This window comes from Lissotriton vulgaris, chromosome 2_1, assembly GCF_964263255.1.
Source record: "Lissotriton vulgaris chromosome 2_1, aLisVul1.2, whole genome shotgun sequence".
NCBI lineage: Eukaryota > Metazoa > Chordata > Amphibia > Caudata > Salamandridae > Lissotriton > Lissotriton vulgaris.
In genome coordinates, this window is record NC_141687.1 from 1,100,743,537 (window position 1) to 1,100,768,455 (window position 24,919).

Sequence of the window (24,919 nt, forward strand, 5' to 3'; positions counted from 1 at the left end):
TTGTTTCTGAACATTAGTTTTTACCTTATTTCAATATATTTCTATAACATCACTTTACCCTTTGTTTCTTCAAGGACTTTCTGGGTTCCTCTCTTCATATTTTTAACACTCTGGTTTCATGCCTTCATTAACATCTCATGTCTTAATTTCGTCAGTCTGCTCTTCAGGAAATTGTTTAAATTCAACTCCTCCTATTCCAAAAACATTGGGTTTAAGGAGTGCCTCACTTTTTTCAATCAATATATAGTTCTCTAGTGTTTTATTAGAACTTTGTAGAAAAGCTGCATTGTTTCACAAGGGCTGAAAGTGACAGGCTGCTGCTAATTTTGAAAGTATATGTTTCACTCCGCACGTCAGAATGTTTTGCTGAAATAGATCAGGGTGACAAAGCAGAACGCTTAGAAAATGTGACCTCCTTTTAGCTTTCTAGAGCAGTACCCACAATTACTTTGACAAAAAGAACCCTGTCATTTTGTTAATTTCTAAAGGAAAAGCTTTACGTTTTGCATTTTTGATTCCATCCAGATGCATCAATATACCACATTTTTGTCATAAATACAGAATGTAAGTGAACTTTTTGTGCATTAGAACACCGGGAAACTGCAGTTGACTAAGGAGTTAACTCGCAGAATGCTATTAGTGTTTGAATTACATGTTTAACTCTGTAGGTCAGAATGTTTCTGAAATGGATGACCAATATATTTGATAGCTCATAGAAAATGGGTCCTCATATTAGCTTTCTATAACCCTAGCCATAATTTCTATGACAAAAAGAATCCCTACCTTTTGTTTATTCCTGTAGGAAATTCTTTAGGCTTTACATCTTTGATTGCTTCAAAATGCTTGAGATGTGCCACACTTCTGTCATAAATATAGAATGTTAGTACTCTAATTGTTTATTATTATATCACTGTGAGACACTCGTTGATTGCTAAGGAGTTAACTGACAGACAGCTGCTGGAAGTAGGTTTCACTCTGTTTGTCAGAATCTTTTACTGAATGGATGAGAACGTTATTTGAGTAATAATACAAAATTAACCACAATGCGCTTGAGACCTGTAATGTTTGGTACAGCATATGGGGATCCAATCAGAATTGTCTAATCCCCTTAAAGGCGGCCAGTTAGAGCATATCTGGACACTAATTCCCAGATTGATAAATCTTTCACACAACACAGCGCAGCGCCCACAAATTGTGTGCTGCATCTTCTCCCTTGTAGCAGTGCACAATTAGGCTGCTGAGGTCCATACACACACCTTTGCACCATAGTGCAACGGTGTGTGTGTTAGTCGAGCATAGGTCTTGAACTGGTAGGATACCCTTCCAGTACAAAATACTATGCATAGACTAACTTTGAAACATTTTCTACAGTGGATGTGTGGCGCAGAGTACAACACACATGCAGAGGGAAGCATTAGGAGAAATAAAAGCATTTCTTGTTTTTAACACCTGCTTCACAGCGGCATACTTTTTTGGTGCCAAACCCAGTCTGCTAATATAAGTAGATAGGGTTTTGCATCAAAAAGCATGGTGGTGGGATGGGAACGTCCATGTAACACCCATGTAACACCCCACTGACACTAAATAACACTGCTGTGCATTACCTTTAGGCAACTTTACAATGCAAAACAATGCAAAACAAGATTTGTGCTGGAAAGTAATTAACAACAATAATATTTTCTGCTGTTTTTTGTCACTTTTGTGAAGCAAACTCATTGCAAAATGTTTGTAAATACTGTCCAGATATCACATAAATAACAAAAAACATGCTCTCTGAGTAAAGTTCCATATTTTTTCCACAATTATTAAAATTCCTTTCAGTCATTTTTTTTCTAAATCACTACCCAAAATGTCCTAGGAGCATTAACATGACAAATCAAGCTTTTGTGACACCCCTTTTTCTTGGCCCCGTCTTGATGGATCTCCCTCTAACTTTCCAGGAAGCAGTCATGGTGGATGAGCCTATTTTGGGAAGGATTTTTTAAATGGTGTCAAAGCTTTTAGTGAAAATAAAATGCTCTTCCTATGGAACTCTGACCTAACTATAACCACATATACATGCAAATTATCTGTTGACACACTTAGAATAAATGCAAGAAATTAACTTTTTATTTGACCTGCAATTGGAAAATTAACCCTTTGGAATTTCACGGTATGGTAAGGATTCAATGCAGAAATGAATACCTTATCTGCAATGATAGAGTGTCTCTGGGATATTTTAAAAATATTTTAAAATTATTGTGCACAATTATGCTCATTGTGAAAGCCTTCTGCTTGTTTATTCTTGTATCTTCTAGTGTGTTGCTCCAAAAAATCAGTGAGCACGAATTGGGTTCCTCATCATTTGTGTCTGAGAGAGGAGGCACCAAGTTTCTGTCATTGGCATGAGGGGAATTCTAGTAACATTTAAAGAATCTGTTAATTAATACTACTATTGGTTCTTAACTTTTCAGCTGGTATGGTACTTTCCCATAGCCTTTCCTTATTTTTCAATGTAGACACTCTCTTTAAGATAATAATGAACACATTGCACCTTTCCATTACGTTGGAGATCAGAACGAGGCAATGACATCCCTGAAATCAACTAGATATTAAATATAAGGATTTAAGAAAGCAAGTAGCCAGAAAAACAAAAAGGACATCTGGTCAGGCAAATGTCCCCTATGCCTCCTGAAGTAAAGCCAAGGTAATCAATTACTAACCATCTAATGTGGAGTTGTAAACAATCAAGTTTCTGAGTCTGAGTCTAGAGAATGGCAAAGGGAAGACCTCCATGACATGTAATGTACTGTAAATTAGATAACATTGTGAAAGAGTAAAGAGAAGGAAGGAAACAGGACAGGCTGACTTGAAAAGGTATAGGTAATGGAAATTGAAAGTAGTGAGCAGGAACAATGGAACATATACCCAATGGCAAAGCACAAAATATAGGGTAAATATTGAAAATATAACCACTTAACATTTCTGCTGCATTTCCCTCTCCTGAATTCATTACATTTGTTTCTTTCTTCATCCAATTAATAATAGTCAAATGTTTTGCTTGGCTCATCATGAAATAGCCCTTAAGAATTTGGGCTTAGGGATGCTGATTTTTATATCTTATAAGTGTTTCACAGTGAGGCTGTAAATGTCTGATTAATTATATTAGGGCAGTTAATCAGCTGCATTTAGAAATAGAGTCATGGGTCTCCTACAATCAGGTCAGCAATGATGCAACCATGTTTAACCAGTTTTAATTTCTGAAAAAGCCTTAAGGTCGTCTTGCTCAAGGGTACGCTATTTTAGTCAACTGAGCAAACTAGAGGGCTAAATATGTTATAACATGGAAAGATTGGCATATTTGCAATGCGGTCACATCTGAGGGGGCTAAGATTCTTTTCATATGATTTCAAAAATCTTTGCTTCAGTATTTTCCACTGTGGTTCATGAATTTGCGCTTTTGTTTGTGTGAAGTTTTTATTACATAAAATAATCTCAAGGAGAATGAGCTGAGGATGAACATCTATTGCTGTAGTTTGCAGAAACTGAAGGTGAATGATGTCCAGTTCTGTTCTGTGCTGTGCCATGGGCATGGCAAGAAATGAGGTGAGAGGAGCAATGCAAGGCCGCCTGTGCTGCTCACGCTGAGGCGGTGCTCCCTGAGCTTCTTGGCATCGAGCCCTGGTTCCAAGCCAGCTTTGGTACAGCAGAAGAATGGACCGCTCACTCTAACGCAATGAAGTCTGCCTTCAAGACCGTTCTCAAGCTTGGTATGCTCACAGCAGTGTGGGGTAGATTGAGCGGGGTTCATCTGACTTGTCCCCTGCCCCCTCCAGCCAGCAACGAGTTGGAAGCCTCTTGCTTCACATTTTCCTGCCCTGTAACGCCCCTTGGGAGGCCTTTAGAGAGTCCTACAACTTGCTGGTTGCCTCTTCCCTTCAGCCCTGTTGCCCTGTGAAAAAATCCCAAGAGACTGCCAGAGAGGCCACAAGTATGACCTGAGGGGGTAATAACCGTAGGAGGGCTACTCCTGGAATGCCGCTTTTATTTGGCAGCCTGAATTCATTGCAGCGGCTCTCTTGGTTCTTGGTCTGGCCGCCAGTACAAGGTTGCTCAGGCCTTGGTGGTATGATTTGCCTGGTGGTGGGAGGTGGAGAAAAAAAACAAGGTGGTGAAGGGACTGTTAAACACAGCATAAGCCCCCTATTAATGGGGGCCTCACCAGGGGGTTGAGGTGTCCCAGTGGAAGCAGCCGAGCTAAAACCTGGTGTGGTTTGCCACCCTGTGCACCCCTAGTTGCTGCATACTTCGTTTTGCTGTCTCAGGCAAAAGTAAAGTGTTCGAATAATAAGCTGCCAGGAAAGAACTTTGCAACTATTCTCTTTCCCTATTCAAGGAGTGCCTTTTAAATAATTGGGTTTTGCCTGGAGTGAGTTTCTTGTGCGATTAACCCTATCTGGCAAACAACGTAGACACAGGGGGAGAAGGACCAAAATGACAGCAAGGAAACTTTTCTCTGGTTGCCTGACCATGTCAAGGGCATGGGTCAAAACTAAATCTAACTCTTTGAGGAACAGATCATTGCACATTAACCCACTAAAGGGCAAGAAACAACCCAAGATGATATGAAGTGCAATAATAAATATCCTCCTGGACAAAGTGTTGATAATCCTTCTGTGTATTCTCAATACCCAAGTACCCCTGAGGGGGAAATCGAAGTACTAACCCAAGAGGAAGCACCCTGTCTAATAAGAGAAAATATTACACTTCCGGACATAGATCTGGAGTTTAATCACAGGTGCAGGGTGCAAAAGATGTATAATATCTTACAAAACTCAGGTTACACCCTCACTGACAACTGGCCTGCAGCTCTTTAGTAGTACACCCTCGGAACATCCTTCAATAATGTCTCAAATATAGGCAACGCCAGGCTTGGAACTGATTGGTAATTCGTCATGTAATCTTCCAAGCCAGGAGGCATAAGTCTCGGATTCACTGTTTACAGACAATTCTATCCTCCATATAGGCCCTCCAAGGTAACTTTGTAGCAGGGTCCGATTCTATTCAAGATAGTGTCACCAGGATTCTGAAGGTACTAACTAGTGCTACTAACTAGTGCTAAAGAAGATAGGGAAAAGATAACTCTAGGTAAATTGAGAGCTACCAGTCGAAGGGTATTTACTCGGGTCACTTCAGAAGATGAGATTAATGGTTTGACTCCTCGGGTTCCAAGCCTTAACTTCTGCTCACAAGCAGGAAAACCTCTGGTTAAAGCACCCAAGGATTTCCACAAAAGAGGATCTGAGGCAGAAAACCCTGATTTAACCATTTTTGACCCCCTGTTCTGTGGAGCCTGTAGCACATGGATTTCCTGTGAAATCACCAAATCTGGAACTTGAAGTTGGAAGTTGAGTGTGGCTGCCTCAACAGGGAACACTCAACTTAAGTGTAAGGACAAAACAAAAAAAATGGAGAGGGACGAACAGATCCAATCGGCAGATTTTATAAAAAAAATCCCTAAAATGTTTTGCTTGAGATGGAGAGAACATTTTAGAATGTACTTAGGCATCCATTTACGGTAAAAATACAGAATTGGATAAATATGGACCCACCACTCCAATTATCATATCCCCCATAGAGAGGAGTGATCCAGGGGCAGTTGCTGTGTCTCCCTCCCCTTCACCCATTGTTGATCCCTTTTCACTCAATCCAGCAGCTGCTCCCTTTTTGGATTCAGGTAGGGCGAAAGTAACTTTGATATCATCTGACCAGGAAGATTACCCTTCTCTCCCCTGTCAATACCTCCATATGAGATTGTGTCCCCCTCTTTGACTCTGATATGATTCTGAATCGTGCATCTTTACTAGCTTGTTTTGCAGAAATAAAGAACTTGAATGTAATCCAAAGCAGGGATATTTCATTGGTCTACCTGTCCCATAGTGGGCCAGGGATAAAAACAAGGGTAATTTTTCACTCTAAAATTGTTATGAACATGGTACTGGAAAACAGCGAATGTCTTGAACGAAAAGGTATCATTCTGTTTCCAGCTTATGAGGGAGTCAATGGCCAGGATAAGGGGTCTGATTTGCTGTATAATAACAGGGGGGATTGATAAGTTCCTTCTCTAAATGGGGGTTTTGTGGTGGATCCAAAGGGGTTGCAAGTTCACATAGGAACAAATTGAAGACTTGTAACTACTGGCCGATCTGTTAATGCTCACGCTGATTATGAAAATGATGAAATTAAACAATTAGCCACCCCCCTCAATACAGCATTACAATTAGCAATGAATTGAAAGTGGTCTCTTGGAACGTGGCAGGAATAGAGAAAAGTAAATAGAAGCTGTTATTTTTGAGTGATATAAATGCTGACATAATTTGTCTCCAGGAGAGCTTGTGTGCTGGTGAGCATCAGTGTGATGATTTCTTCTCCATATAATGTAAAGCCCCCCATCTGGGAAAGGCCATGTAAAAGGGGGGCATTGACTCTTTTGACAAATAAGAAATATGATAGCTACAGGGATTCCTCTAACCTTTTTATAGCAATAACATTGTTCCCTAATGCAGGGGAGAAGTGTTGGCACCAATCTCAATGATAAACACCTATATTCCTCCCAATGCCTTGTATAATGATCTTGTGCAGAAGGTTTTTACTTCTATTAAAACTAATGTTGATAAGGCGAATGCCCCTCATATCTTCTTGGCAGGAGGCTTACATTGTAAAATCTTCAACCATGCTTTCAATTTATTTCATGAAGTAGAAAAAGTGGAAGCTTTGTTTATTACCCCATATCCTTTCCATCTAAAACTAGAAGTGATATGAGAGGAAAGATTCTCCTTGACCAATTGAGAAGCATTGATTGCTTAATTGGTAATGGGAGATGCCCTCTGACTGTCCTGCAGAGTATATCCATAAATCTCTGATGGGTGAGGCTATTTTGGACTATCCTATTGTTAGATATAACCCCTTTCACTTGTTAGGTGATTTAAAATTAATCGACTCCGTTAATAGTGATCCTCGATTGCTGCTTTTTATCATAGAGGCAAAAAAATACTCCTGCTAGATCTTGAAAATGTGATAAGGTCACATGAAATTGTGATAACAATTCAGGGTCATACCAGTGGGACCCCAGATTGATATCTAACTTAAGGGTATGTTAGATAATGTAGTTAACAATGTTGATTCCTGAGAGGTCAACATTTTGAACTTCTCTAACCAGTTTATGAAGCAGATTGTAACAAATTCTACTAGAAAACTCCTCAAGGTCCTGATAAAATAGATTCCTCTTCCAATCCTCAAGGTGAATAAAGAAATACGTTGTCTGGTCAGGAAATAATTTTATTTTGTACTCTACTAAGAGAAATATTTTCCTGTATTTCTTGAAAAGGCATAGAAGCCGCTTAAAGGCAAGCTTAAAAATCCTAGCTTATGATAGGATTTGGATAGATCGAAGAGAGGCTGCCTCCAAGTGTCATATGAGAAACTTCTGGGATGAAGTAATAGAAGGGTGTGGGACGAGGGCTAGATCTACCACTTACCCAATTGAAGAAGTTTGGTCACTTTTATTTCTGCACTATATTCGGCAAATGGTAAGGTAGAGAGTCTCTTAGTTTTGGAACCCAGTATAGCCACCAATAACTCTCCAACTATAAAGAAAATTGAGTCTGCTATTTTAGGGATGCACTCTTCTGCTGCCATGGGTCCCGATGCAGTTCCAATATCCATAGTAAAACAGGAAGCTACCCTTTGGTCCACATAACTATTCCCAGTATTTAAATTTTGCTAAGAGAATAGGTCATGTGAATACTTCTTGGACTAGAAGTATTATAGTTCCTCTTTTTAAAAAGGGGGACAGTAAAATCCATATAAACTATCGCCAGAATGCTTTATTAGATGCAGTTGGCAAAGTCTTCTCCAAATGTCTGTTGACAGAGTTAAAGACCTGGGCAGAGGAGCAGCAGAATCATACCAGTAGGGAAGACTAGCTTTAGGAAAAAGAATGGAACCAGAGACAATATTGCTGTTCTACAATAAATTAATTTAACCTATGTGGTTATTAGAAGTGGTGTGAAATATGCTGCATTTTTAGATTTTTCCACGGCTTCTGATGAAGTGGAATGCTATGTGCTGTAAAAAAGGCTGTTGGACGTTGGCATGCCAGGTACCATATTGCACCTAATTATTGCCCTCCATTCCTCCATCTGGTGCACAGTAGTATTAGGGGGCAACCGTGGTCTTTCAAGAGAAATTCCAACAAAGAACGGCTTGAGACAAGGCTGCCTGCTTACCCCGCTGCCTTTTTCTTCATATATTTTGGATCTGGCCGCCTCCTTACTCCAAAGTACAGGTTTACCACCGAATATTGGGGGACAGCTAGTCTCATTTCTCCTTTATGTGAATGACATAGTGATCCTGGATCTTAACCCTAAGAGTCTCAATAATCAACTGGAAGCAGTGTAACAATATTCCCCTGGCATTTGGGTATTCAAAAATTGGAAGTCGTGAAGACTTATAACTTTCAAGGGAAAATAATGTGCAGCAAATTTAATGACAGTGATTACATCTCAAATAAAACGTTTAAAGCCTAGTCCCAGGCTAAGGGTTTGGGTGTATTCTGTGGGGCTACAGGTAGAAGACATTTTCTCCACCATTTCGTGGTATATCAGCCTAAAATCCCCACTACACTAATATATGCAGTGGAGTTTATAGATATTGCTGGATGGGGATTTTTGAATAACATTGAAGGGCAGGTGTTGAGAAGACTTAACTCCTGTAACACCTCAGTTTCCGTGGCAGCATTAAGGTGGAACATGAGAATTGAAAGTGATTATGTCCAATGTCTGGCGGGCGTTCTTTGATGGGTTGCCTGTCTTGAGAAGAGTGAAGGTGACACCCTAAGGCACTACATGAGAAAGAAAATTATTGTACATAAGAAGTGGTGTGAAATATGCTGCATTTTTAGATTGTTCCAATGCTTCTGATGAAGTGGATTGCTATGTGCTGTAAAAAAGGCTCTTGGACCTTGGCATGCCAGGTACCATATTGCACCTAATTATTGCCCTCCATTCCTCCATCTGATGCAGAGTACTATTAGCGGGCAATTGTGGTCTTTCAAGAGAAATTACAACAAAGAACGGCTTGAGACAAGGCTGCCTGCTTACCCCGCTGCCTTTTTCTTCATATATTTTGGATCTGCCCGCCTCCTTATTCCAAAGTACAGGTTTACCACCGAATATTGGGGGACAGCTAGTCTCATTTCTCCTTTATGTGGATGACATAGTGATCCTGGATCTTAACCCTAAGAGTCTCAATAATCAACTGGAAGCAGTGTAACAATATTCCCCTGGCATTTGGGTATTCAAAAATTGGAAGTCGTGAAGACTTATAACTTTCAAGGGAAAATAATGTGCAGCAAATTTAATGACAGTGATTACATCTCAAATAAAACGTTTAAAGCCTAGTCCCAGGCTAAGGGGTTGGGTGCATTCTGTGGGGCTACAGGTAGAAGACATTTTCTCCACCATTTCGTGGTATATCAGGCTAAAATCCCTACTACACTAATATATGCAGTGGAGTTTATAGATATTGCTGGATGGGGATTTTTGAATAACATTGAAGGGCAGGTGTTGAGAAGACTTAACTCCTGTAACACCTCAGTTTACGTGGCAGCATTAAGGTTGAACATGAGAATTTCCACCATTTCGTGGTATATCAGGCTAAAATCCCTACTACACTAATATATGCATTGGAGTTTATAGATATTGCTCAATGGGGATTTTTGAATAATATTGAAGGGCAGGTGTTGAGAAGACTTAACTCCTGTAACACCTCAGTTTCCGTGGCAGCATTAAGGTTGAACATGAGAATTAAAAGTGATTATGTCCAATGTCTGGCGGGGGTTCTTTGATGGGTTGCCTGTCTTGAGAAGAGTGAAGGTGACACCCTAAGGCACTACATGAGAAAGAAAATTATTGTAGGTAAGAAGGCTAAGACTCTAGTATACAGTAATTTCATGTTCGTTGAAATCCAACGTGGGCTGGAGCCAGATTTAGTACTCTCAATCCCTGCCCCTCAATAAAGGCCTGCTTAAAACATCCCTTGCAGACCCTCAGCATTACCTTGGACAATGAGGGTTTGTTAAAAAAGGGGATACAAAAAGGTAAAAAATACTCTCTCAATGATAAAAGTTCTACCATATATAACATGGAATATGCTCCATGGGGTCCGACATGTTTGGATTTTTTTGCGATTGGATATGCTATCTTTAATTGTGCCGCAGCAAATGGTATGGAACATCTGAAATATGTCATTTTTGCCAAAATAGAGATTAAGTCCTGAATCATGTATTATTTGTTTGTCCCGCTCTTAAGTTGAACCACTGTAAATGGCCGAGACCTATTTTCTTGAAACAGTCATACGATCATCCTCATTTGTTTTGAAGCTATTAACTGATCCCTCAAGGGAATTGTTCGGTTGTTGAATTGTTCACTTTTAAAAATGTTTCTTAAACTTATATTGATCTTGCTGTTAATATTGGGCCAGTGATATTAATATTATATGCCTTAAATGTTTTTAAAAATCTTTTAATGTTTTATAGAAATTTTATATATTGTATCTACTTGTCTTATCTACTTGTATGAATTCTTTGTATGTGGATCTCCTTAGAGTTCCGAATCATTAATAAAATAAACTTGACTTGACTCATGCATTTCCAAATTATTGGCCTACCCGTAGTTCATGGAGCTTCCCAATTTCCTATGCTTAAGTGCTTTATATAATCTCTTGTGTAAGCAATAGATGGTTGTTTTGGCTCTTGAGCATTTAGTTATGAGAACATATCTTAATGTTACTTAAGTTGTCAGGAACCCAACATAATTTACACTTTGCTTATGAGATACTTGTGAAAGTCCAGATTTTCATGTGAAAGTCCAACTTGGAAAGAGCATTGCAGTCTTTGCTTTTTTGTGAACAAGTACAAATAGTAAATGATAGTAATTCTCCTCAGGATTGATGCAGTGGACTCATAACAGTCTCCAGTATTTGGCAACTAAGTTAAGTAACTGCAAAAGACAAGAAATGTAAGACACAAATACAGTTCACACAATAATCTTACCTGTCCTTTTTTTCAAGCTCACTTGGAACCATTGTCCCAAGCTCCTTCTTCAACCATTGATCAGTACGTTTTAGATTACTGTCCAAAAAATCTACTATGTAGATGTCTTTAAAAGATTCACAGGCTGGCAAAAGTGAAGAAGTTACTAATGTTCCACCATACTTGATCAGGATATCCCCTTTCACATCTCCTGGTTAAAATAAACACAACAGATTGGATGTATTGCATTATTATCTTTAATATTCAGTTTAAATTGGTGCTCTTGATGTGACCAATGTCAGAAAACTATCCATTAATGCAAACATGGTAGGCACAATTGACAATTATATAACCACACAAAACAAAGAAAAACAAGATTCATTTTAAACTTTACTTGGTAGTCTTTCAATGATCTGAAATACTTTATTCTGTCAATGTATTTATTTTTTGCTGAATCCTGTGAAACTCCAGAAAGCCACAAAGGAGACATCCCCAACTTAATAACCTCCTTTATAATGATACAAGCTCAGTGTTATCATTCGACACAATTACTACAGTGTAACATGTGACTTCCACAAGACTGTCATAGAGAGCTATGACCAATGTTACATATAAGGGTTTATACAGGCTATTTTGGTATTATTTTTCTGGAATTTTGATGCTGATGTATGCTTATAAAGGCAGCTAATCGGTAATCATTAAATGTGTGCATGCATAATACTAGGCTCTGTGCCTTTTATTCAATTCAGACACTCCTAAAAGTAAAGTGGGAAAGTCTACATTTCATTTTAGATTCGAAATGGAATTGTGAGTTGATACACCATGTTTGTGGATGGTAATATTTTATTTGGCAGCATCTTCATCAAGGTTTTCCATGTTTAGGTTTAAGAAGGTCTGAGGCACATCTCTTCTGTATGAGGCTATAGTTCTCCATTCAAATCTAACAGAAAGACTCCATCAACAAACCCTTAACATAATTACAGACCGTGTTCTGGGATCCACACAGGAAAGGTAGGATAGTTAGAGGTTGGCAACCCAGAAAACGGCAAATGCAGAAAGAACGCATATAACACTTAGAACCTATGAACACAATTCCCTGCCTCTCAAGAAGGCTCTACAGGCGTTTTATAGGGTTGAAATGTGACATGAAGGAGTATGAGAATGCTGATGTGGTGTGGGTCTAAAAAGGGCTGGTTCCTGGAAGATGGGGCTGTTGGCTCATTTATACTGAAACCAAGAACAGCAAGATAGATGATAGGGGCAAATCATATGTTCACACACAACATTATTGTCCTGAGATTTTGTTGTGGCACAGTGTTTGCCTCCACACTCAGCTTCGCCGATTTCCTCAAATAAGTTACTTTTTTCACATCAAAAAATTACTTTATTTAAATAATTTTTATTCTGTCAATTTTACAACATTTCTTCCCAAGTGGACAGCCATAATGACTATCTGCGTCAGCGGCAGTGCTGGTCATATTGCATAAGTTGGTTTGAAACGGCCTCCATGTATTCCGGGGTCTACTACGAATCAGCCTCAGTGCATTGTAGTTATCTGTGTTCATATCGCAGTAGATCATGTCTTCTTGCCATCTGCAATTGTCGGCACTGGGCCGCTTATGCAGTGCATTGCTACTTGTCTTTTGGCTAGCAACAGACCTACTGCCACTAGTTTCTGATCCTGATTGGGGATCCCGGTGTCCAGTCCCAGGAAAGCTAAAAAAAAAAACTGCTGCCAACAGTTAAGATTTATTACAGAGAGTCGAAGATGTAGATCTGGACCACATCATTGGACATCCAAGAAAGTTTCCATAATTGACTTTACAGAGGCCTTAATGTATGCGCCAGCAGTGCTAACACAGTTGTAACAATTTGATGTCTTTTAAACACAAAACCAAAGCATTTTTAACCTTGTATTTTATCTTAAATTGTTTTATTCATGCAATATTTTTAGATTTACCTTTAATGTTCTTAATGCAACGGTTTTAATTAATCATGCATAATAAACTTACCTACTTTACCTACCAGTAAGGCTAGCATTGGGGATTCTGGTACTGGTTGTCCTAACATTCCTTGCAGCTCTGCCGTCACCCTCATCCAATATGCCTGCATCTTCTGGCAAAACAAGACTATATATGCAAATCCAGCCCCCTCCATGCTGCAGTGCAAACATCTATTGTCTTCTCGCAAACCGTATCTATAAAATCTGGCCGGGGGATAATACACTCTTTTGAGGTATTTAAAGTGCACCAGTCGATGCTTGCTGTTTTGTGGTACGGATTTAGTAAGCGAGCAGCAATGCATCCATTGTTTGTCTGTGATCGGTATGTTCAAGTGTGTCATTCTCGCTGTGCTTTTTTGCCGACTGCGTCATCTGTATGACGCATTCACTTGTATAGAGTGGAAGTTCCGTGTGCTGGGGAAGTTGCTTGTAACAGGTAAGTCAAGGGAGCTATTTCTAATGTTTCTGTTCTGTCTGCCCCTAGCTGCGTGCAAAGCGAATGGTGTGCTCTGTGACAATTGTACTGATGCTTAGCGTATTTGCAGGAATTAGTTCTAGAACCTCCTTCCTGGGCCTCAGCAAACCGCCCATGATATTAAATTTCACGGGCCTCATTTATGAGAAATGACGCATCGCTGCGTGAAAGCAGCGATGCGTCACTTCTCAGTGCGCACTCCTTGCGACATGATTGATGTGTCATATTTATAATATGATGCATCATGTCGCAAGGAGTTACAGATACGTCAGTATTTATGATGTATCTGTAGGCGCAAAATTGACGCATTGCTGGAGTGTGTCACAAAAGTGACGCAACTCGAGCAATGTGTACTTTCACATGGGCAAGTCCCATGTTGTTAGTGCCTGCGTCAGTCTTACGCCTGCCATGAAGCAGGCGTAAGATTTTGACGCATTAGCGGCCATGAAATGGCACAGTGAAATCTCATAGATTTCACTGCGTCACTTTCCTGACCCTTTCTTGCGTCAAAACGCCCCCTTGCATACATTATACCTGGAGCAGGTATAATGTGGCACAGGGGTTTACAAAGTGACACATCTACATAGATGCGTCACTTTGTAAATATGGCTTAACAAGGCGCATTTTTTGCCCCACTGGTGCGTCACAAAAAGTGACTCACCGGCGGCGTAAAAGTGACGCACAGCCTCATAAATGAGGCCCAGCCTGTTTTAAAGCTCGTAGTACCGTTCCTTCTGCGCTCCACGGGAGCCAAGTGCACCATTCTGTAGGTAGTCTTGGTGAATAAAAGCTGTTCTTTGTATTAGGTAACATAGTGCCTACTGCGGCCAGTGTTCTAACTTTATGTTTTGCCGCAGCCCGGAGGGAGCGTGGAAGTGTTGTTGGGCAGCAGCCACCCGCTCTAGGTGAAAGTGAAAGATATCCAGCAGCCCATAAATCCAGTAGTATGTATGCATAATTTGCACAGCTCTATGATATATTTCCAAGTCAGTAACATCTAATCCGCCCAGCGTGTGGGGGAATGTCAGCATGCTCTAACCCACCCGCGTTGTTTCCCAGTCCAAGCAAGGCAAATCATGAGCAAGCACAGCGTACTAAAACACCGATTTTGGTAGCAGAATTGGTATGTTGGCAAACAAAAAAAGAAACCTGGGGAGGATTATCATTTTCATTAGTGCTATGTGGCCCAGCAGCGAGAGGGGCAGCCGTATTCAATGTTCTATTGCTTCTGTTAAGCAGTGTACTGCTTTACCATAGTTTTCTCTAATCACTACAGCAGGGTCAGTGTGCACTTGTATTCCCAGATATCTCACCGGTTCGGTGACCCATACCAGTGGGAATTCAGTCGGGGAGGGAGTAGTAACTGGTGTAAGCGGGAATATCAGCAATTTCTCCCAGTTAACTTTTAATTCTGAGTGACCACCAAATCATACTACTTCACATAGTATTGGTGGTCGTATGCGTTCAGGGACTCTGACGTATAGTAGTGTGCCAGCAGTGTAGGCCGATATAATTAATTTGTAATTAGGAAACCTTATGCCTAATTATGGTGGGAGTGGTAATCGTGCAGGGCACACGCCAGTGGTTCTGCAACCGGCATGTATAAAAGCGGGTAAAGCGGGCAACCCTGTCGGGTACCACGCTTAACAGTTATGGGAGATGAGAGAATCCCATTCCTGTAGATGAGCACCATGAGATTTGAATATAGAACTTGTATCAATTTAAAATAGACCTCCCCAACTCCCACTTGCTGCAGCGTACCCACACATAAAGGGCCATTCTACTAAATCAAACGCCTTTTCAGAGTCAAGGAATGCTGCTGCTGCTAGATTCTCTGTATCTATTCAGGTGATTGCGCTGAACAGTGTTCTAAGGTTACTGGTCAGTAACAAACCCAGACTGGTCTGGGCCAACAATATGTGGGAGCATGGGGGTCAGTCTATTCACCAGGATTTTATAGTTTTGTATCCGTGTTGAGTAACGACTGGGGTCGATAGGAAGAGCAGTGCTCTTCTGGCTTCTCTAGTATCCTTATTGCTACAAGCAGCACCTGACGCATTGTGGAAGGGATAGTTCCCTCTCGGGCCATCTTCTCATACAGATTGAATAAGTGGGGGAATCAGTTCATCTTGATATTCCTTGTAGAAGGCTACCGTGAGGCCGTCAGCTGCGGGAGCCTTCTCATTGGGCATCTCTTTGAGCGCCGCATTTATTTCCGTAGGGCAAAGAGGGGCCATCAGGAGCTCCCTATCTTCATCCGTGAGACATCTCATTTTAGTATGAGCTAGGTAATCGAGCATGTCTGCCTCTGACACGGTGGGGCGAGATGTATAGAGGTCGGAGTAATATTCATGGAATCTATCAACTACTGATGCCGATCCAATAATGAGTTTGCCTCCTTTATCTTGCTTGCTGTGCACTTCATTTGCAGTCCTATGTGGTTGAGTTAGGGCTATCAGCATGGCACTTGGTCACTCACCCCCCCCGTACACCCTGGCTGTAGCATACTTTCCCAGATGCAAAAGCTCAGATTGGGCTAGCTCATTATATTCTTCTAAAGTAGTTTTAATCTGTGCCTGCAGCCTAGGATTTCACTGTTTTAACTGTTCTATTTCCATTTTTTTCAGCTCTTCTTCCAGCTTATGACATTGGTCCCTAATGAAGCATAATACACCCCATGCTTGGAGATGGTGATACTAATATAAAGATGAGCACTCCTCAAATGAGTTAAAGGTAGTTTAATACGCCCAACAGGGAGGCAAGTCGTTCTCTTCATAGACCATGTTACAACTGACCAACTCTCACCATAACACATTCCAACCCATGACCTAGTTACATTCTTAACAAGGAATGTACTCAATTATAGGTAAAGATACAACACATCTCCCTTATTATCATAACAAAAGAAATGAGAAATAATAAACAAGAAAGAAAGACGAAGAGAGTAAGGTAAGAGTACAGAAAAGATAAAGCGAACAAAGAAAGGGAAAAGAAACAGTCAGAAAATCCAAGATCAAAAAGAACAGAGAAATAATTCATTCAGAATAGTAAGCTTGAAGATACAAAGGAGGTCTCCTAGTTATTGTGCTAGTGTTGCGAAAAGGAACATTCTGAGGTAGGTGATTAGAGAATTTTTCAGAACCAGGTTTCGCAACACATTTTCCAGAACCAGGTTTCACAACACCTTTTCCAGAACCAGGTTTCACAACACCATCCCCCTCCGCACACCTTGACAAACGAGTCATACTCCAAACATCTCCCCCAGCAAGCATAACCACATTCTTCATGACCTTTACAATGCGCCTAGGCCCAAAATACTTTGACTCACCCTTAGGTGACCAAACTGCCTTTTTGACAAAAACAAAATCACCCACTTTCCAAGTAGCACTCTTCGCCCCCCTTAAGACATCGAACCTTCGCTTGTACTTTTCTTGATAGTTTTCCAACCTTGAATCTTTGACAACACAGCCCCTATCCTTCACTGAAAGCCACAAAGGATTAAGCTTAGAACCAGAAACCCTACCTTTCAGTTTCTTAAAAGGTGACAAACCAGTCACGCTATTAGGAGTGTTTCTGTGCGCCCACAGTTTTTCCCTGAGAATAGGTTTTAGTGGAAGTCTTCTCTCTAAAGCAGTCTGAGCACAAGCTCTAATCAACCTATTCATGCTCTCCACCAACCCATTGGCCTGCGGGGAGTAAAGAGCAGTCCTATGGTGGGTGATGGATAAATCTTTCAAAAAGTCTGACATTTCCTGAGAGGTGAATTCAACACCATTATCAGAGACCAAAACGTCAGGTACCCCTTCACAAGTAAAAGCATCCTTCAAAAATTCAATAACATTCCTACTCAACACGGAACCCATGCAAGAAGCAGACAACCACTTTGATGTATAATCTACCAGAATAACAACAAATCTCTCAGAAGGAGCAAGGTTCTCAAAAGGTCCAATGATGTCCACAGCGACTTTAGACCAAGGACGCTCAGGTATAGCAACAGGGGAAAGAGGGGCGGTGCTCACTTTCCTGGACTTATCATTACCAGCACAAATATTGCAATCCCTCACAACAATCTCCACCTCACGGTCTAATTCAGGCCACCAATAGGATTCCCTGACCCTCGCTTTAGTGAGACTACGACCTAGGTGTCCCTCATTTGCTAAATTTATTATCTTCTCCCTCATCCCAAAAGGGGGAATCAACCTGTCACCTCTGAACAATTCACCTTGAACAATGTTCAATTCGTCCCTCACATTCCAATAACCCTTAGCAGGATCAGGAACTTCTTTTAAAACAGGCCAACCACTGACCGTGGATTCCAAAACAAAATCCCTGGCTGGATCACTAGAAAAACTATCCTTCCATTCCGCTTCATTCAATGCTGATTCCCTCACCTATGAAACAACAGAAGGCTCAGAATCACACACGACCAACTTATCAAGGGGTGATCTAGAAAGAAAATCAGCAGGGATATTTTTAAGTCCAGGTAAGTATTCCACACAGAAATTGTATTCCATGAGTCCTTCAACCCACCTCTTAATCCTTGGAGTTGTACATTCAACATTTCTACAAGAAAACAACTGCACCAGGGGTTTGTGATCAGACCTCACAACAAAAGGTAAACCCCACAAATAAAACCTGAAATACTTGATGGCCCAAAAACAAGCTAGAGCTTTACGCTCAATAACCGAATAGCGCTCCTCAGCACCCTTCAAAGAACGTGATGCGAAACCAATGACCCTTTCCGAACCATCCACAAATTGGGACAAAACAGCCCCCAAACCACGTATACTTGCATCAGTAGACAAAATTGTTTTCTTGTGCACATCAAAATGCCCCAAAGTTGGCATTTTCGCGATCTCAGACTTAACAGTCTCAAAAGCTTCTGAACATTCCTTGTTCCAATTGAAAACCGCACCTTTTTTCAAAAGAAGTCTAATAGGCTGCATCACGCTAGCAAAATTTGGAATGAATTTTGAATAATACTCAGATAACCCAATCAAAGATTTCACTTGATCCTTGTTAGAGGGGGTTGAGCTTGAAGGACAGCCTCCGCCAGATCAATCTTGGGACTGATACCCTCCCCAGATATATTGTGCCCCAAATAAGACACCGATTTGACTCTGAATTTGCATTTCTCATGTTTCAAGGTCAAACCAGATTCCTTGAGTCTAGATAAGACTCCAAATAAGATATCATCATGCCTGCCAACATCATTCCCGTAGACCAGAATGTCGTCCTGAAAAAAGAGAACGGAATCAATCCCAGATAAAATATTCTTCATGATCCTCTGAAAACAAGCAGCTGCGCTGGCTAAACCAAAAGGCATCCTGATAAACCTGTACGCACCAATAGAAGTTACAAAAGATGCTAAATGCCTTGATTCCTCATGCAATAAAACTTGGTAGTACGCTGCTGACAAATCCATAACGCTAAACACAGTAGCCCCACCCAACTTAGTCAAAATCTCATTTATATTAGGTAAAGGCTGCCTGTCAACCCAAATTGAACCTTTTAAACTCCTGAGGTCCACAAACATCCTAATTTTGGTACCCTTGTCCTTAGGTGCCAAAACAATTGGCGCAAGCCATTCAGAGGATTCTATTTCCTCAACTACACCCAGCTTCAACAGCCTATCAATTTCATCTTGAAGTGGTTTCAACATAAGATTAGGCACCTTCCGAACTTTATGTACAACAGGTTTTGCATTTCCTTTCAAAATAATCTTATGCTTGAAACCTTTCAAAAGACCCAAATCATCACTAAAAACTTCAGGAAATTTTTCAAAAATGTCTAAAAAATCACCCAAATGAGAGACCAACATAACCTGTTCAGGAGCATCGGGATTCAAAGTAATTCCCAAGTTCCTTTGATGACGCCAACCAAGGAGATTATCCCCCCTTTTTGCAGCATACACCTTTCCAACAGTTTCTCTACCCTTAAAAGTAATGGTCTGGATGGAGTACCCAATCAAATCAATCTTTTGTTTAGCATATCCGACAGGATTAATGTCAGGAGACAAAAGTTTGATCTTGTCTCCCTCAAAATTTGAAAACCAAAATTTATCTATACTACTATTATAAAGAGAGAACACAAACCTTTTGGCAAGGTAAACTCGGAAACCACAGCGCCAATCCACACACCCAATACATTGTTGTAATCCTCAGGTTGTGCAGATGGACATAGACTATAGAAAATTAAAAAAAAAACGTAAATTTTAAAATATAACTTTAAAAAAAAAGTAGTGCCCTGAAAGTAGCGCCGGCCGCGACGCTGCGCTGGCCGCGACGTAGTGCTGGCCGCAACGTATGTGATGGCGAGAAGGAGCAGCGGTGAAGTGAGGAGCGCGGGGAGGAGCGGCAGCTCAGATGCGTCATGACGAGGAGGAGTGGCAGTGAAGTGAGGAGCGCGGGGAGGAGCGGCGGCTCAGGTAAGGCTCTGGGACACGGGAGATGTCGGGGTGGGAGGGAGCTGGTGCGGGAGGTTGGCCCTGAACAAATGCGGCCACCGGGACACAGACAATGTCGTGGCGGGCGGGGGCCGGGGCGGGAGTGCACTCAAGCCTGAAATGCTGCCCCCAGCCCCCTTCTGCCCCAGGCAACGCTGGGGCGGGCTGCTAGTCACTAATAAGAGTGAAAAGTGAACCGGAATCAGCAAGTACAGGAACAACCTTGTTGGCAATTTGAATGTCACAAGAGGGCATAATTACAACATCATCGTCAACTTGACTCACACCATTAACAACATCATCCTGCAAATTAGTGATGCAATGAATTGAATCCTCGGAGTACTCTTCTTCGTCGTCTACACAATTAACTTTTCTGTTTTTACACATCCTTGCATAATGGCCTTTCCTACCACAGTTCCTGCAAACGGTACTTTTTGCAAAACAGTTCGGATAGTTCGGTCCATGTTTCTCCCTTCCACATCTGGGACATCTAAATTTATTTTCCCTGTTAAAACTGAAGTTTTGTTTAGGTCTTTCAATTTTTAAAGTGGTCTTCTCTTGCTTCGAGGGAATTTTACTTACAGCAGCAACACTTATTTCCGGTTGAAAAATCGGACGATTTTCATTACCTATACTGGAAACAAGATCAGTTTGAGTAGGGCCCTTCCTAATCTCCTTAACCCAAGTAGAGGTATGTTCAACACTCTCAACAATAAGTAGGGCCTCCTTCAAATTTGGATTTTTCGACAAAAGTTTTTCTTGAATCTTCTGATCATTAGTGCAACGAACGAGTTGATCACGAATGAGAGAGTCAGTCAAAAGTTCAAATTCACAAGTCTGTGCAAGGGATTTAAGTGCTGCCACATAATTTCCAACTCTTTCACTCTTACCCTGTGTACGCATAAATAATGTATGTCTTTCCATGACAACATTAATACATGCACCAAAATGATTCTTTAAAAGAAGTACACTCATTTCATACACATCAGAAGGTTCACCCGCACCCCTACCAATAGGTATTGGATCCAAACTATCGTAGATGTTTCTTCCTTCGATACCTAAATTGTTCAACAAGACAGCCTGTTTCCTGATGGCAGAAAACTTCTCCCCACCAATAGCAAGCAAATAAGAGTCAAAAATTGGCTTCCATTTCTTCCATGGTAAAATTGGTTCACCTTGCTCACTCAAAAATTGAGGAGGTTGATTCATTCCACTCCCAAAAGATGACATCCTGAAAGGAAAAGTTACCTAAACAAGCTAACACAACAATCTAAAATAACAATCCAAAATAATGAAGGAAAAATAATAATGAGAAAATAAAGAAGTTAAATCTGCCTTCCTTTTTCCTTTAAACATTTAGAAAGAAAAAAATAATAATTTCAAACTTCTCTGCTCTTCAATGGGTACTCCCTTCTTCCTTAGAATACACCATTAATTCCTTCAGTCTAAATGAACATCCTCATTTTTTACAACAGGCATGAATTAATTCCACCTGAGTATGCTCTTCTTATGGTCAAAATTCACTTCAAAACGTTTAAATGACTTGCCTCAATCCAAACGATGTTCATAAACAATCGTTTCAAAATGTTTAAATGACTTGCCTCAATCAAAACGATGTTCGTAAACAATGTGCGAAACAAAGTCAAATATCGGAGCGCACTTCCGCAAGTTGCGTGTAAACAAATGTGCGCGTCACAGTACGTGTGACGACAAGGAGACGCGGTTGATCGTCAACGCGGGAGGCCCATTTGAACGTCAGAGAAAGCTGAGAAGACGCTCATGCACAGCTCGCGCGGTCGCGTGGAGAATTCAAATCACGCAGCTCTACGAAGGTAGGCACTTCTGCGGAAAGTTCAGATAAACTAAATATTTCAGAAATGTACTTGCCGCATATGAAGGCGCCACATCGGAAATCAATCATATCTTCAAAAGTCACTCGATGAAGATTGAAAATCCCAAAAACAATTAATACACTACCGCACTGCAGTGGTACTGGAAATCCCAAAAAATCAAATCACGCAGGGTTCTTTATCACCTGTTGGGCTCATTGTCGCCAGTAATATAAAGATGAGCACTCCTCAAATGAGTTAAAGGTAGTTTAATACGCCCAACAGGGAGGCAAGTCGTTCTCTCCATAGACCATGTTACAACTGACCAACTCTCACATAACACATTCCAACCCATGACCTAGTTACATTCTTAACAAGGAATGTACTCAATTAAAGGTAAAGATACAACAGATACCGTGTATATATACCTTGATGGCCTCCTAGAGTGTAGACATTTTTTCAACACTTCCTGTACTATTAATATTAAAGTATTCGTCAACTGCTTGCGCTATTTCTTCGCGAAATATTGAGAACATTCACTTGAGACGTAAGTATTGTGGGAAACTCCACAGTGTCGTTTACGGGTGCATATCTAGAACTCATATGGTAAGATGCTCTAGGAAATGGTCAGAGTAAGTCCTGGGAAGGTGCACGGAGGACTCCATGTATGGCAACAGGGAGCAGGATATTAACCAATAATCGATTTGCGTCTGAATGTCATAGACTGTGGAATAATGTGTATATTTTCTGCCTTCGGAGTTACTGTGGCGCCAGGCATCCACCTGCTTCTGCTATGGCATGAATGGCACGAGCTGCCACTGCGATTTTGCATGGGGGCCTTTGGCCCTGCCAATCTCTGGAGACAGTACACAATTGGAATCACCGCCCCACAAGTGCAATATATGAGCGTATGCAATAGTTTTGCTTTGTAGCGATTGATAAAAATGAGGGTCATCGTAGTTAGGGCCATATACCCCTATCAGCAAGGCTTCAAAGTGCCCCTGCTGGCAATTGGCAATCACTGCTCTGCCATCTGTACCAGAAGGTATCATGCTGCGTGTAATGCCAGAGTTCTGTGTCGCCCACAGCAACACTCCGTGGGCATGCAAAGTAAACCCGGCTGCCAGACAGTCTCCCTTCATTCTGCGCTGCAATATGAGAATAGTTTTAGGGGCCAGGTGTGTTTCTTACAGCATAGCCACATCTATATTATGCCTCTGAAGGTATGCTACCACTTTGCATATCTTACGGTGGTTGTTAAGGCCACGCACGTTCTATGTAAGGAACCTTAATGTGACCCCATGCCTCTGTGCTGGGCCGGCGGTGTCCGTTATGTCACCCATTAGGTCTACCTTTGTCTTGCCTTGTCAAGTACAATCCCCATTGTGGGTGTCATTTCTGCCAACAACTGCAGTACAACAACAATAAATCCCAATACTTGCCATCCATTCCCACCCACGCCTCGTCTCTCAACAAGAGACCCCCCTCGATTCAGCCACTTTAGAAAATTTAGAGAAAAAAGTAAAGAGTAAGGAAAGATAAAGGAAAGAAAAACTTGAAGCATTCCAACCAAAGTAAACGGGTATTATGTACTCAAGGGGGGTGAGTGCCATGTCTTCACTGTGGCATTATTACGATAATGTTAAGTGTTCATATTCTTGTCCTGTCTCTTCTACAGCAATTAGCTTTGAATAACTTGATACTCTTGCAGGGATGGCAGATCTATTGTTGCCGTCTTCCATAATATTCAAAGTTACTTTTCCAGCCCTTACGATTATATACTGTTTCTAAGTTTTTGGATGTTCCAGAAGTATGCAAGGCAATAATTCTGCAAGACCTGTAGGCAGTGGGTTATTCACCTGTATCTGCGAGTTATTCTCGGGATCCGTTGACAGTTGAACCTGTTGGCTGTTATTATTCATCCTGCTAATCCAGGCCGCTGGTGTCAGCATTTCATTTCTTCGCGGATTCCACCTTTTTTATCAGTTCTTGAAGACTGTTCAGGTCTGTGTAAATTCTTGGCTTACCCTCCACAATTACTTGCATTTGCGCTGGGTATAACAGAGCATATTCCATATTAATCTCACGGTGCTTCCTCTTTGCAGGGGCAAATTGGCTTCCGGCACCTGTGGATTAAAATCTTGATACAGTGATATTTCGGAGCCTTAATAGTTAAGTGTCTTAAGCTCCCTTGCATGGCACAGGGCAGCATCCCTCTCATGATAGTTAAGTATTCTCGCTATGATTGGACCCAGGAGTGCCCATGGTATCGGCCGTAGGGCAAGCGACTGGTGGGCACGCTCCACAATAAACATATCCAAGAAAGTATCCCGGCCTAGTATCCCAGTTAGAAGGTTCTCAGTAAATGTCTCAAAATTATCAGTAGTCGTTGATTCTGCGAGGCCAACTATGCGTAGGTTGTTATGCCGGAAGCGCACCTCCAGGTCCTCGGTCTTGCTCTGTAGCGCTGCCAGTGCTTTCTCTGCTTTTTATGACTTTCAGTGGTTTGTTCACAGGTAACCTCTACATCCGTGATGCACCTTCAACTACATCAAGTTGTTCCGTATGTTTATCTATTGTTTTGGACATTCGATCCATGCGATAAGAGAGAAAGTCAATCTTCCCATCTGTAGCAGCTAGGCTTTGCTTCATATTTATTAGCAATTGTTTTATGTCAGCTTCTTGCTCACCTCAAGAGGCCTTGTCTGTCTGGTCCTGAACAGTATCATCTTCGTCTCACACCCTCTGCAATCTGCTTTGATCAGAGCTTAATTTAGGCTTGTTCTTATCTGGCTTTTGCATGGCATGATGGTCAGAGGAGCGGTGGCAGTCCTGTGCCTTTTCCCTGCCTGTCCAGCCAGGTATTCGCAGTCTGGTACCCAGCAGCCAATGAGACCCCTATGCTAATTCGGCATTAATTTTATATATTGTCCAAGCAGCTCGGTGTGTTTATAAATGCCTCAGGCCCGACTCTATTCTGCGGTGGGTTAGACTCTCCCAGACAAGCACCAGCAGGCCCGGGGATCTCCTTAGTAATAGTAGGCCCGGGTTGTCTAGGCTTGCCTAGTGGGGTTGTCGTGCACATCGCAGGAGCAGG

The 24,919-nt window shown here is 41.3% G+C and overlaps 1 protein-coding gene across 2 annotated transcripts in view; it reads right to left on the minus strand.

Moving 5' to 3' along the window:
- The window catches only part of LOC147731657 (indolethylamine N-methyltransferase-like), a 57,807-nt gene that overhangs the window by 27,318 nt on the left and 5,570 nt on the right, over positions 1-24,919 (minus strand). The window contains exon 2 of one of the 2 annotated variants that reach the window (XM_086958783.1): positions 11,093-11,279. In XM_086958783.1, the coding sequence (XP_086814909.1) occupies positions 11,093-11,279 (187 nt within the window). Of the gene's footprint in view, positions 1-11,092; positions 11,283-24,919 lie in introns of both variants that reach the window. The other variant, XM_086958782.1, reaches the window with a different exon arrangement.